General features: G+C 37.9%; 1 protein-coding gene across 1 annotated transcript in view; it reads left to right on the top strand.

Moving 5' to 3' along the window:
* The window catches only part of STT3B (STT3 oligosaccharyltransferase complex catalytic subunit B), a 52478-nt gene that overhangs the window by 36427 nt on the left and 2910 nt on the right, over positions 1 to 13141 (top strand). Inside the window, exons 7-15 of the mRNA XM_048301331.1 lie at positions 890 to 1036; positions 3007 to 3055; positions 4679 to 4833; positions 6484 to 6695; positions 6786 to 6973; positions 7490 to 7661; positions 9985 to 10158; positions 11137 to 11250; positions 12244 to 12456. Coding sequence (XP_048157288.1) covers positions 890 to 1036; positions 3007 to 3055; positions 4679 to 4833; positions 6484 to 6695; positions 6786 to 6973; positions 7490 to 7661; positions 9985 to 10158; positions 11137 to 11250; positions 12244 to 12456 — 1424 coding nt within the window. The remainder of the gene's footprint in view (positions 1 to 889; positions 1037 to 3006; positions 3056 to 4678; positions 4834 to 6483; positions 6696 to 6785; positions 6974 to 7489; positions 7662 to 9984; positions 10159 to 11136; positions 11251 to 12243; positions 12457 to 13141) is intronic.

Below are 13141 nucleotides of genomic sequence, written 5' to 3'. Positions count from 1 at the left end.
ATTTGAGACAGTGATGAGACCATCATTAAAATTTAACACAAAAATACTTTCAAAATGGAGACTTCTTTCCAACAAGCTGAATTAACATAATGGAAAAAAAAAAAAATTACCAAGCCTTATTTGGATTCTGAAGAATTTTACATTTATTTAGTGAATAGAATTTTTGTCTTTCTCTAGGAGTTCAAAACTAGTGGATTTCATTGTGTACCTTGAATTCTTTGTTAATTTGAAGAAAGACCATACACTTGTTTTGTTTTATTTCTCTGCCAGCTAGCATTGAATTTTCACTTTTGAAAGGATTCATCAGTGAATTGATCTTATTATATGTCTTGAAATGAATAATAACTGAAATACCATGTCCAAGTTCTGGGTGTAATGTTAAACTCTGAACAGCTTTTTTGAGGGTGTCAGGTGCTTCACCAGTGAATTCTGATGTTTCAACACTAACTTTATATAATTCAGTTGACTTAATACTTGTTGGTTTGGTTTTTTCTTTCATTAAGTCCTCCTGTGTTGTTCAGTAGCTTAGTTTCCATGTATTTCTATATTAGCATTGTGTGTTGCCTCAACTCGATCTCTTAATTTTTCACCACATCTAGCTAGGTATGTTAACCTGTATTTTTGTCATAATCAATGCAATCTGGTTTTCAGGTGATTTTCTCCTTTAGAATATTTTCTCTCATTGGAAGCTTGTGTTTATGCAAGAAAGTGTCATCCCTGTATTATGTATTAAAGGTTATTTGTCAGAAAGTGATGTTATACTAGTTTCTAGATGTTAGGGTGTACCTTATGTTTAGTTTTCCAGTTCAAACATAGGCAAATATGCTGATTGCTTTAACAGCTGTTACTGCTTTTGAGCATTTAAACAAGAACTTTTCTCTTTCCATAGGTGTTTTTGCACTGCTGCAGGCTTATGCGTTTTTGCAGTATCTGAGAGACAGATTAACAAAGCAAGAATTTCAGACATTGTTCTTCTTGGGTGTCTCATTAGCTGCTGGTACTGTATTCCTGAGTGTCATCTATTTGACATACACAGGTAAATAAATGTGAAACTCATTTACCTTTAGAGCATGTAAGCCAGATGATCAACATTTGGTTTCGCTTAAAGTAGTTGTTTTAACGTTTTAGACTATTTAATAGCAGTTTTATTTTTGTTACTTACGATACCATTATTCCAGAAGAATTCTTAGCAGCTCTGTTCAAAGTCTTCTAAAACATGATGGTTTGATTTGCTTTTCCATGCATATGAGCAGGTCCTTAGCAAAGTTTTCAGACTGGCATATCAAAACAAAAATTGGCTTCTAATCTCAGCATGCAGCCAAATACGTATTCTGTTGCAGTTCCTAGGAAGTGTCGATTTCATCTTCTGAATTCACTGATCGGTATCCCTGCTTCATCAGCTGGAGCAGGCCTCATTCCCTGAGCTTCTGATAGGCTGTGCAAATTGGGCTCCTGATCACCTCACAGCACTCTGATCTCTCTCGATTTTCTTAATAATCCTCCTGCAGAAGAGGGTGCCCACATCTGGACCCTGTATCACAGGTGCAGCATCTGGAAGAATGGGGTTCAGATTTTGGACTGAAGTCCTGCCTGCCACAGGGGATGTCAGCCACTCTTTTCAATATAGCACAGTTCCTTTTGGCCTCTGGGATATTTTTACTTTCTATGAGCCACCAGCTGGACCCTGATCCACTGTGTACTACCTTGAGCTTGTCAGGACAGCCAGTTTTCAACCAGTCAAATAATGGACCATTTGTCGTGTCCATTCTCCTGCAGCAATAAATGAGAAATGAGGAAAATGGATCAGAAAAACATTTATCAATATATTTCAGGAGGCTGTGTCCATGGTCTTTTCAGCAGCTCAGGTTACTGGCCTGCAGCTTCCTGCATATAACTTCCTGCCTTGCCTAGAGGTGCAGCAGTAGCCAATTCCCAGGCATCAGGCACCCTTATCACCCAGGTGACGATGGTGGGTAGCTCTCATGTTGGCCAACTCTTCCAGCACCCTCAGGTGAATGGTGTCTACATCCAGAGAAGATCATAACCAGTAGTTCCCTGTGTGCTGACAGCTCCTTCTCCATGTGCATGCAGTGGATTGGGAGCAAGCTTTTCATCTGAGGACTGAAGGGAAAAATATGTCTTGTACTAGAACATTAACCACAATATTTAAATGTCTAAATTAGACACTAAACTAAACCCTTCAGTCAGATTATACTAATTTTGAATGTAAGATAGATGGAAGACTTACTGAGTCATGCACAAAAACTTGGGTAATAATAAAAGGATTTAACCTTCTCTTACTTCACCTTGTCTGTATCTGTCTTCAGGAGGAGCTGAAACAGTTGCAAGGAAAGTGGAAATAAAAATTTAAGAATCATCTAATAACTTCTAGTAATAATTTTTATCTTTCATCTAATAATTATGCTGTTTCTTTTCATCTTATCATATTCAAGTTACCTAAAAGCCTTGTTTTATAAAATAGTATGTAAAGCTTATCAGCATGTCTAATAGCAGCTTTTCTATTCCATGCCACATGTAGATTCACCAGGAGAGAAATAAAAGAAAACCATCGTTTCATTTAGTGTTTGTGTTTTGGCTACAGAGTGTTCCCAGTTTCCTGCTCTGACATTTCAGAAAAATGAAATACTTTCTTATCAATTATGCTTTCTTTTTCTTGTACTCCTTCACAGAGTATAGTTTGCTATCTGTCATATTCTTTGAGAAATATTTAATATTGCATTGCTTTGACTTTTGGAAGTGTGCGTGTCTTGATACTCAGATTGTACTTAACAAGTACAATGTGATCCTGTAAGTGTGTTTTAAACTAGCTTGCTTCATGGTTGGTAGATTTTATAGCCTGCCTAATGCAGTAGGTATGGTTCAAATATTTTACAAGTTCAATGAAAATTTCTCTGGGTTTGTGTTATAACTTGAGGGAGTAGAAAAATTATTGCATTTAAAAACCTAGGCAGCAAAAAGGTTTTTCTTCCCCCTTCTTTTTTTCAGGTTATATTGCTCCTTGGAGTGGCAGATTTTATTCACTGTGGGACACTGGGTAAGTAAGGATATAAGATTTGGATATCGGTAGCATTTTACTGAAAACTAATAACCACTTACCCTCCTCATCCCCAAATCCATTTAGTATTTCAGTCAAGGAGAATCAGTTATCTGAAGAAAGTATTTGTAGTTGCTGTTTCATGATCTTCACAACCATTTCACTAACTGATCTATGAAATGTCTTGCTTCTTTGCAAGTCTTTGAATATGTAATGATACGGTTTTTTCTGTATGTGTATGTCAGCATAAAATAACTGAAAGCTGTGCCAACACTTGAGTACACATTTAAAAATTACCAAGAGCCTTAGACTATTGTCATTGTGCAACATCGCACAAAATTATGAAATGTTGCACATATGATCTTGCATGTTGCCTCTATATTACATTCAAACATCTGTTTTGTGTATATGATGTCTACTCTGAAAATTCTGTTTTATTAATGTGTGTTTTCACAGGTAAAAATCTTGTTAATCTTTTGTTTTAGTTAACCTTTAAAAATAAAATGTTGGATTCTTTAGTCAGCCTAGAGAATAGGAATAAAATGGGAAGTATTTTTCTCAGATAAATATTTTAAGATGAAATTCAGTTGGTAGTTTTTTTGGTTTTTTTTTTTTTTTTAAGATTAAGAGCAAGGATAGAAGAACTTCAAACTTTGTGCAATTCAGGCTTTTTCAGGCTCCAAAACCCAGCTCATAGAGGATTCTGGCCCAGCTCTATAATAAGTGTAGTAGAACAGATGTCAGTAAAGAAGCCTCAGATTTACTTGAGGAATATATAGATGTTGTTCTTTGCCTGTCCATATATACATATATATACATACACACACGCGCACACACACACACACACGTATATACAAAGCTAAACTTTTGAGGGCTTGTCTACATTAGAAAAACATATTGTGTTAAAACGCACAATTACAGTTTTCAATGAGAACTAGATCTCAGTGGAGAAAAGGACATATGTTTGATACCTCACCATTCAATCATGGTAGCACCCTAGAATAGGTCCATATGTATTCTTGTCTGTAATAGAGAGCACAGTTTTGTCCTTGCCTGCACTGAGTGTTTGACATGTTGTTTAGATTACATGTGTTTCCAAGTGTAGACAAGGCCTGATTTTTTTCAGCATCTGAAAGAATGTGGGTGCATCAGTAACTGTTTCGGTATTTAATACTGTAACTTTCTTTACTAATTAAATGAAGGTATTCTGTGTAGAGTTTTTGAAATACATGTTGAAAATTTAGGACATTTACTGACATTGATGATTCTCTTCAAAAAGGTAGTAAAGGTGCTTCCATAGCTGCATGTTTTCATTTTGGTGACTTTGGCTTCATATTTAGCCATAAACAAATAAAACATCTGTAGTTTTCCTTGTCTTAATTAGTATGGAAATAATCCTGTATATTGTTGTTTTAAATAACTATAGACCAAATGCTTTGTAGATACAGTAAGGCCTGGAGACTTTTTTGGTGTAACAGTTTCATCAGATTTTTTCTGGTTAGGGCACTTGCCATTTAAAATTGAAATGCTTCCTTTGAAATGAATTTCAGAATTCCTAATGTTTACAAGTTTTAATAATTTTACCTTTTCAAAATAATTTGAACTGAATTTTTTTTAAAAAAGGTATGCGAAAATTCACATCCCGATCATTGCCTCTGTGTCTGAGCATCAGCCTACAACATGGGTTTCCTTCTTTTTTGATCTGCATATTCTCGTGTGTACTTTCCCAGCAGGGCTGTGGTTCTGTATCAAAAACATCAATGATGAAAGAGTCTTTGGTAAGAGAAAATATTTTAAAATAATTTTGAAAAATTTTGCCTTCAACTTTATTCTACTTTGGTTTTCTTTGCTCAAAGCTCTGATACATGGCATGTTCTAAAAAATGGTTTAAAAGTGATGTGTTTGAAGATGGTTATTAAGAGTTGCCTGCACTCAGCAGTATTTAAAAGAGTTTATAAAAATGCAGAGGTTGGGGAAATGGTGATGGAGTGTAGTCCCAGGAGGTGGGATCCAGTCCTTTGCTGTGTTCAGTTCTGCAGCTGGAGTTTCATGTTCTGGGAGGGTACAGTTCCACTACAGGTCAGCCGGGAGAACAGCTCAGTGCAAAGGCAAGGTCCCACTCTAGGCGTCTGGCACTCATCCCATCACAGATAATTCAAAATGCCTTTGCTTTCCAGGTTTTCTGCTATTTTAGTGAACAGAATCACTTGCTTTGGAACAAGTGCTAGATAAGGTACCAGCCAAAATGGAAGTGTGGAGTCTCCCTATGTCAGTGACAACAACTTTTTTTTTGTACAAAGCTGTACTGTGAAAACCATCTTCTGAGTTTGAATGAGGCTTGTAAGGAGTTGTAACCCATATGGAGGAGTGAACATCACTCAGGTCTTAAACTTTTACAGGGACAGAAGGCTCCAGGCTAATATAGCTGCCTCTTAGGCTACCTGAGAGGTGTGTGGGCAGTAGGAATGTTTACTCTGAGGTACTCTCTGCTGTGTGCCTTACAATGAATGTTTGTCAAGACCAGTGGTGGGTAACTTGATTTCAGCCTCCTACTACTGCTGCACCTTCTATTTAACACAGCATAAAGAGACCTATGAGTGAGGATGGATACTGCCTCACCACAACATAGAAAATATTTACATGATGTAATCTGATAAATCAGTGTCCTTTGAAAATTTCTGTAGCAAATCTTTCACAAGAGGCCATTGTTAAAATGTAGCAGACAAGGAATCCACCACAAGGAAACAGCTATTAGATGTTCCCAATCAGTATATACAGGATCGTTTGGGGTTTTCTTTTCTTTCCAAGGAATGTGTTTTTAATGTTCCATAGTATTCTGAAAATCTTGGTTTGTGTTTTGTGGAAGACAGTAATACTGTTCAGGAAAACTTCCTCCAGAATAGGGCTCACAATAGCATGTTATTCATCTGTATAGAATTATAATGTAGACAAGCCCCCAATTTGTCCACAGACACCTCTAACTTAAATCAAAATTTAATATTTCCATGAAATTGTAACACTTCCTTTTGCTTTTCCAGTTCTAATAACTCGTTTAGTCTAGAACTGTTTGGCTTTTTTAATCAAATGAAGTTACCTATTATTCCAGTAGTATTTTTGGTGTGTAATATTAAATATCACTAATAATGTATCTTCTGACACGTTGTTAATGAATATTGAAAATCGGGTTGTGTTATTGTTAAAAGTTGTCAAGATGAATCAGGAAGGGTTTTGGGCTTCAAAGGGATAAACTTTCATTCAGCCATATGTCTGTAAATTAAAAAGCAATGAAATGCAAGACACACACTCAAGTCTTTATACACACAGATGCTCAACCCACTTCCAGAAGTAGTTTTATGGAGAGCATGTACGTGTGCAGTCAGAGTGAGTATTACTTTCTCAGTGTCACCATGAGATGTGTTTCCTTGCAGTTGCTCTGTATGCAATCAGTGCCGTTTACTTTGCTGGAGTGATGGTTCGCCTGATGCTCACTTTGACTCCAGTGGTCTGTATGCTGTCAGCAATTGCTTTCTCCAATGTCTTTGAGCGTTACTTGGGTGATGATATGAAGAGGGAAAATCCACCAATAGAGGACAGCAGTGATGAGGATGATAAAAGGAACCCTGGCAACCTGTATGATAAGGTGAGGGGAGGAAGCAAGAGTTAGAAAACTTGGGTTCCATTGTCAAGGATGATAGAAGTTGCCATAACAGATACATCTGTGTTTGTTTAGGCAGGCAAAGTGAGGAAACATGTATCTGAGCAGGAAAAAACAGAAGAAGGGCTGGGTCCCAATATCAAAAACATTGTGACTATGCTGATGCTGATGTTGTTGATGATGTTTGCTGTTCACTGTACCTGGGTAACCAGCAATGCATACTCCAGCCCCAGTGTGGTTCTCGCCTCCTATAACCATGATGGGTAAGTAAGGTCTACGGTCTGAAGTGATTAAAGGGCAAAAGCCTTTTTACTGTCATTGCATTAGCAATTTGCTTTGCCTTCTTTAAATCACTCCTTATTATATAAAGGAATTGTGACCTGAATAAAAAATCATTTATACTCTAATTTTCAAAAAGATACATTTTCTGAAATATTTAATGAAGTATATAAAAATAATCCTACCCAAAGCCAATTAAGATGATGGTTAAAAAAAAGCTTTGGAGTCAACTGGGAAAACTTGTTTAAGAATATATATTTGACTGGAAATGCATTTATCACATCTTCAGAAGCAGTCGTGTCTTCAAAAGCAGTTCAGCTTCTGGACATTCAGCTGTCGGAGGGTTCAAACTTATGACTGCTGGTGACGAAATCCCTCAAAGGGAGCTGAACTCATAAGAAAACCCTTATTTGTGAACCCAGGCTGCAGTGGGTTATCATGGTGCAGTTAATTTGTTGGTAGTATTTGTACTGATGCAAATAAAATGAACTGTTTTCCAGCACTCGGAATATCCTGGATGACTTCAGAGAAGCCTATTACTGGCTCAGACAGAACACAGATGAGCACGCCAGAGTGATGTCCTGGTGGGATTATGGTTATCAGATAGCAGGAATGGCCAACCGGACAACCCTGGTTGATAACAACACTTGGAACAACAGCCACATCGCCTTGGTAAGGGTGGCCGTTTTCTATGGAGCAGAAACACCAAAATGTTTACATTGCAGTCCAGCATGAAATTGCAGATGTCTCTTAGACAGGGTGATGGATGTTAAGGAGAAATTACGTAGAGTGAGAAACAAAAACATGGAAGGAACATACTTTTTTTATTTGTTATAATTCAAGTATGGGGGTCGATTTTGCTTTGCAGTTTTCATTTTGTTTACTTGGGGCTTCCAAAACTTCACTTCCACTTCAGTTTCTCTTCTTTTCTTTGGGGGAGGATAGACAAAACCTAAGACTTACCGTTCCCCTTGGGATTAGTGCTGTAACAGCTAGTACCACTGCTTTACTGGCCTATCAAAATAAGGATCCTTGCAGTTCAGCAGTGTCACTGCTGAGTGGATTTTTGAATAGCATGTGAAAACTGACCATGTGAATTGACAAATTTTCAGACATCTGGGAAATCAGTGATTATTTATGACTAGCTGTGGAAGTGTAGCAGACTTAATGCAGTTCTGTCATCTCGAATTTGCAGTTAGACAAGACATTAAATTTCTTTCACTTCTGAAGAGTAAGTTTAAGCTTTATACATGTGCTTAAGGCAAGGTGTTAGCATTGCCTGTGGTTACAGCGTACCACCTTGGGCAACTTGTGTTTATCATCAATCACATTTCTTCCCAGAGTGTTTTGCTACAAGGGCAGAATGGGGGAAGGGCTCAAGAAATTAGGATAGTTTCTTGTGTTCTTTCTGTCTTGTGTCAGTAGTGAGTACAGCTGTTGTACTAGATCAACCAAAAAGCTGTGTACAAAGCCAACAAATTAACAAAGCTGTGCTTTGAGCAGAGTCCCAAAACAATGTGTATTGGGGGAAGGGGGGATCACATGTCTGCACTTTTTACAGAGGAAGGAAACTCACATTCAGCTGAAAGTAAGCTTGGGAAATTGTACTGATGGTAATCTAATGGCAGTCAACAAGCATTGCCATGTACTCTGAGGCACTTCTGATTTGGTTGTTGACTGACAGCATTTGTGTGTTGTAATGGACACTCAGCTCTGATAGCTCTGTGTGCATCCCTCTGCTGCAAGACGTAGAAGTGCAGATGCTGCATCCAAACTCACAGCTTCTTGCAGGACAAGGTGCATCATGTGACTAGAGACTCTGGAAGTCATCTGTGTTGCATAAGCACAGTAACCACACACATTGCAGCAACGGGCAATGATGGCTTTCAATAAAGAATTCTCCCGAGTACGACTGCTGCATTGTCAAGTTCCGTTTTGGAATGAAGACTCCGTAAAGGGGGACCCAAGCAATAAATGTGTGTTGTGGCCAGTACCTGCACTTGTGCTTTAAACGAGGTGTGCCCTGGATATGTGTCCAGATGATTTCCTCCTGCACAGAGATGGAAATCTGGCAAATAACCTCATATTATTTGGGATAATGTCCAAGAAGCTGAGGTTCTTGGTCTTTTTGACAGCTTGCTCTGCCTAAGCTTAGTGTTCTGTAATTACATTCTTAGCTGAATGTTACCAATTCAGATGCAATATTATGTATATTGTAGTTACTGCCTTAGACTACAGCAATATGTTTCTATGCCTGAAGTACAAGAGCTTCAAGAGCAAACAAAACTGCTGAACTGAAGGCCAGTTGCTGACTGAATTCTTGAAGTGTTTGAAGTGACTAGGGTAGAAGAGGTGCTGGATACAGCTCTAAAAAGCTTTATTCTGACATCTTCTCTGTGTTGTTTTACCTTGAATTCAGTGTTGAGGGTGCCTGTGTGCTACTTAGTGCAATGCACAATGGCTGCTTCATTAATGAAGGACAGAGCTCAAGAAAAAAAAATCACCTTTCAAATAATTTGTACACTTTAGGCTGTGTCTAAAGCTTTGAAAGTAATTTGTAATTAGGTATTTTTTGCAACACTTAAGTTTTTGGTAATACAGTTATGACTTGAAAAATATGCAGGTGCTACAAAAGGAAAACTCTAGTTGCTACATTTCATACTCAAAACACTCCTTTCAACAGGCAGCAGTCCTCTTACAGAGGAGAAAATATTTCAGTTTAGGTTGAGGTTTTGAGTTTCTAAATATTCACAATGGGTTTTCTTTATGTAGAATGAAAATGTTGGCTTTGGTTGGTAAGTAGGTATTAGAGAATCACAGAACCACAGGCTGGAAGAGAACACAGTGAGTCACCTGGTCCAACCTCCCTACTCAAACAGGGCTATCCTAGAGCACATGTCATAGGATTACAGGGCTTTGGTCCGGTTGTATTGATCTGTGGAGCTGTTCAATAGGCAGCTATGCAGATATTTAAGATATTTTTGCAATGACACAGGTGGGAAAGGCAATGTCATCTAATGAGTCGGCAGCATACGAGATCATGAGAAGCCTGGATGTGGATTATGTTTTGATTATTTTTGGTGGTGTGATTGGCTACTCTGGTGATGATATTAATAAGTTCTTGTGGATGGTGAGAATAGCAGAGGGGGAACATCCCAAAGATATACGGGTAAGTGGAGCCCCTACTTTTTAATTTTTTTTTTAAAACCCTTTTATTTATGTTATTGCTTGTCTGGTAGTGGTCACTACAGTGGAGGGAAATCTCTACTGCTTATTGCTGTTTTATTTGAAAAATGTGCTGGGGTTGTTTTTCTAGAACAGTAGGAGTGCTGTGGCCTGTAGCCCAGTCTCTTTGAATGTTTTTGATTCTGAAAGGTCAGTAACCTCAAGCTTCTCATGTGTTTGCATGATACCAAAAGTACAGGATTTTTTTAATAATTCTTATGTGCATGTCTCTCTGTGCATCATCACATGCTTGAAAAAGTAGAAGTGTTCAGACTGTTTAAATAGTCAGCATTACAAATTTCTTCAAACTGTGTAATAGTAGGAGACAAGTGAAAGTGTTAATATTGACTCATGTAGAGTTTAAGATGTTCAAACACCTCTGAGATTGCAGAAGTCTGTAGTAATATTTTCTTAAGCCTAACAAAAACTCCTAGATATTAAGCACAGGCTTAAAGGAGTAGCCTGTGTGCATACTTTCATGTTGTGCTTGAGATGAAAATGGCAAAATTTTTTTGTTTAAACACAGAGAACATCTGAAGTTTATAGTGACCCTGCAGATCTCGTATATTAACAATATAGTGCTTGTCACCCTTCTGAAGAATAGATGCCCAACTAACTTTTACAGTTCGGGATGACTTTTCCAGAACCACTTACAGTGACGTGACAAAATTTGTAGCAGCACAATAGTACAGATTTAGGAAAATTGATCCATTGGGGTCTGGGTTAGAAGCAGGTAGTTTGCAACTATTTCACCTTTAATGAGCACCATCTTTTTCATTTTAAGCTTTCCTTAAATCAGCTTTTAAACTGTGAAAGCCAGTTGTGATTCTTAGGAGTCTTTTTGAGGAGAAGGGAATGAGAAATTCCCTTAAGTAAGATTTTAGTTTGCATTGACTCTTTGTATCTTCTTTTCTTTTTAAAGGAAAGTGATTACTTTACCCCTCAGGGAGAATTCCGGGTAGACAAGGCAGGTTCTCCAACTTTGCTGAACTGCCTCATGTATAAAATGTCCTATTACAGATTTGGAGAGATGCAGGTTGGTGCTACAACTTCTTCTGAATCTTAACTGAAATGTGAGAAAACGTTATTTTGATGTATTTTCTATCTTTTAGATTAAGCATTGCATGTAGTAGCAGAATCTGCAGTAAGAATGAGCTTTACAAATTAAAACACATCCAGTCATGATCTGCTGTTTATAACCTTTAGCATAAAGCATTTCTGCTGTTAACCTACACTTGTACTTCATTTTTTGGTGTCCTTCACATTGCCTCGATGAGTATCTTTATTGCACTGTGCTGTGTGCTCACTAAAGCATTAACTGTGACATTGTGGAGAGCTTTAGATTTGTTTGTTGTAATAGCAACACACAAGTGGAACTATTGACTGTTGAATGTCTGTCAGAAACTACATGATTTCCATCCAAGTCACGTCAGTGTATAAAACAACACTGCATTGTATAGTAAGGGCAGCAGTTGTCACTCTCCTTTGGGAGCATCAAGCACATGGATGGAGCTAAACCTGTTTGGTTTTTTCCTTTCCTTTTCTTCTTTTGTTGCCCCCACCAGGGGCCCATCCTTCTGATGTATTAGCACAAGAATCCTTTTTTCAGTGGATCTTACTTGTAACACAGCAGGGCCAAATTTAACTGATAATTGTGAACCACTTCTGGATTGTATGGAAAACCATGGAAGTGCAAATTATTGCAGTATAGACAAGAGCACAAGGGAGCAGCTCTGCTGAAAAGCCACTGCAGGCTGCTGCACCTCAGACTGTTCTTTGAGTTGTTTCTGAATGCAGACAAGGTAGCTCTGCTGAGACATTAAGTACTGTCTCCTGTGACACCTGTCAGAGTAAAAATGAATTTGTCCCTTAGGATCTCAAAGTTTTTTCTGTGTAGTAGTAACCAATGCAAGAGAAATGTTGCCCTTTGACTTTGGCTCTACTGCCTTGTAGCATGAAGTTCCACAGTTTGCAGTGATTGGTGGTCCGGATTTTGTCTCAAACTAACATGCAACTTTAATTTTTATAGCTGGATTTTCGGACACCACCAGGATTTGACCGTACACGCAATGCGGAGATAGGCAACAAAGACATTAAATTTAAACATCTGGAGGAAGCCTTTACCTCAGAGCACTGGCTTGTTAGAATATACAAGGTCAAACAACTAGACAACAGAGAGAGATTGGATCATAAACCTAGAGTAACCAACATTGTACCGAAACAGAAGTATTTGTCAAAGAAGGTGGGTTCCCAGTGAAGTAACTGAAAGGCGTCAGGAGTTCATTTTTAACAGTGAATCACATAGCTGGTGAATTATATATTTCCACTAGCCAGAATGTTACGGATACTGTTCATGTTAGTGTCCAATATCAGACCTGCCTGCTGGTAATAATTGTTAATTTACTGTCTGCTTAACTTTAAAGCATGTGAAGACACAAGGCTAGATTTTTTTTAGGCAGAATCTTAACTGGACATAGAGTGTGTCACTGGCTGTTACAACTCTTAAGTCTTCATGTAACTGGAAGTATAATATCTAAAGTACATCAATTCATGTTTCAGTAACTATGGCTCACTAAGTAAATGTGGAAGTTGCTTTCTGACTTTGTTTGAAAGTAGTGATGCCTAGAAGTTTAAAAATGGCAATTTTGTATGAAATAAATTAAATATGAAGCTTTTGTTGATGGAACTTTAGTGTCTGTCTGCTTACTGCCTGAAGTCATCTTCAGTTTTAAAAGTGTTTGTTGTGCTGCCCTCCTTCAGCCTATTAAGAAAGAGGTGTGTTCCCAGGGGAGCTGGGGAGACTCTTAGCAGCCCTCTCTTTCACAACATCTGTTTTCTATATATTCAAATAGATGTTGCAAAAGGAACTCCAGAATCCTGTCTAACAAACTAAATTAGAATAGGCAGTAGACTTACACTGTATCATG

Source organism: Corvus hawaiiensis, chromosome 1 (assembly GCF_020740725.1).
Source record: "Corvus hawaiiensis isolate bCorHaw1 chromosome 1, bCorHaw1.pri.cur, whole genome shotgun sequence".
Lineage (NCBI taxonomy): Eukaryota > Metazoa > Chordata > Aves > Passeriformes > Corvidae > Corvus > Corvus hawaiiensis.
The sequence above is the reverse complement of the archived record's forward strand: the minus strand, read 5'-3'. Positions and strand labels throughout refer to the sequence as shown.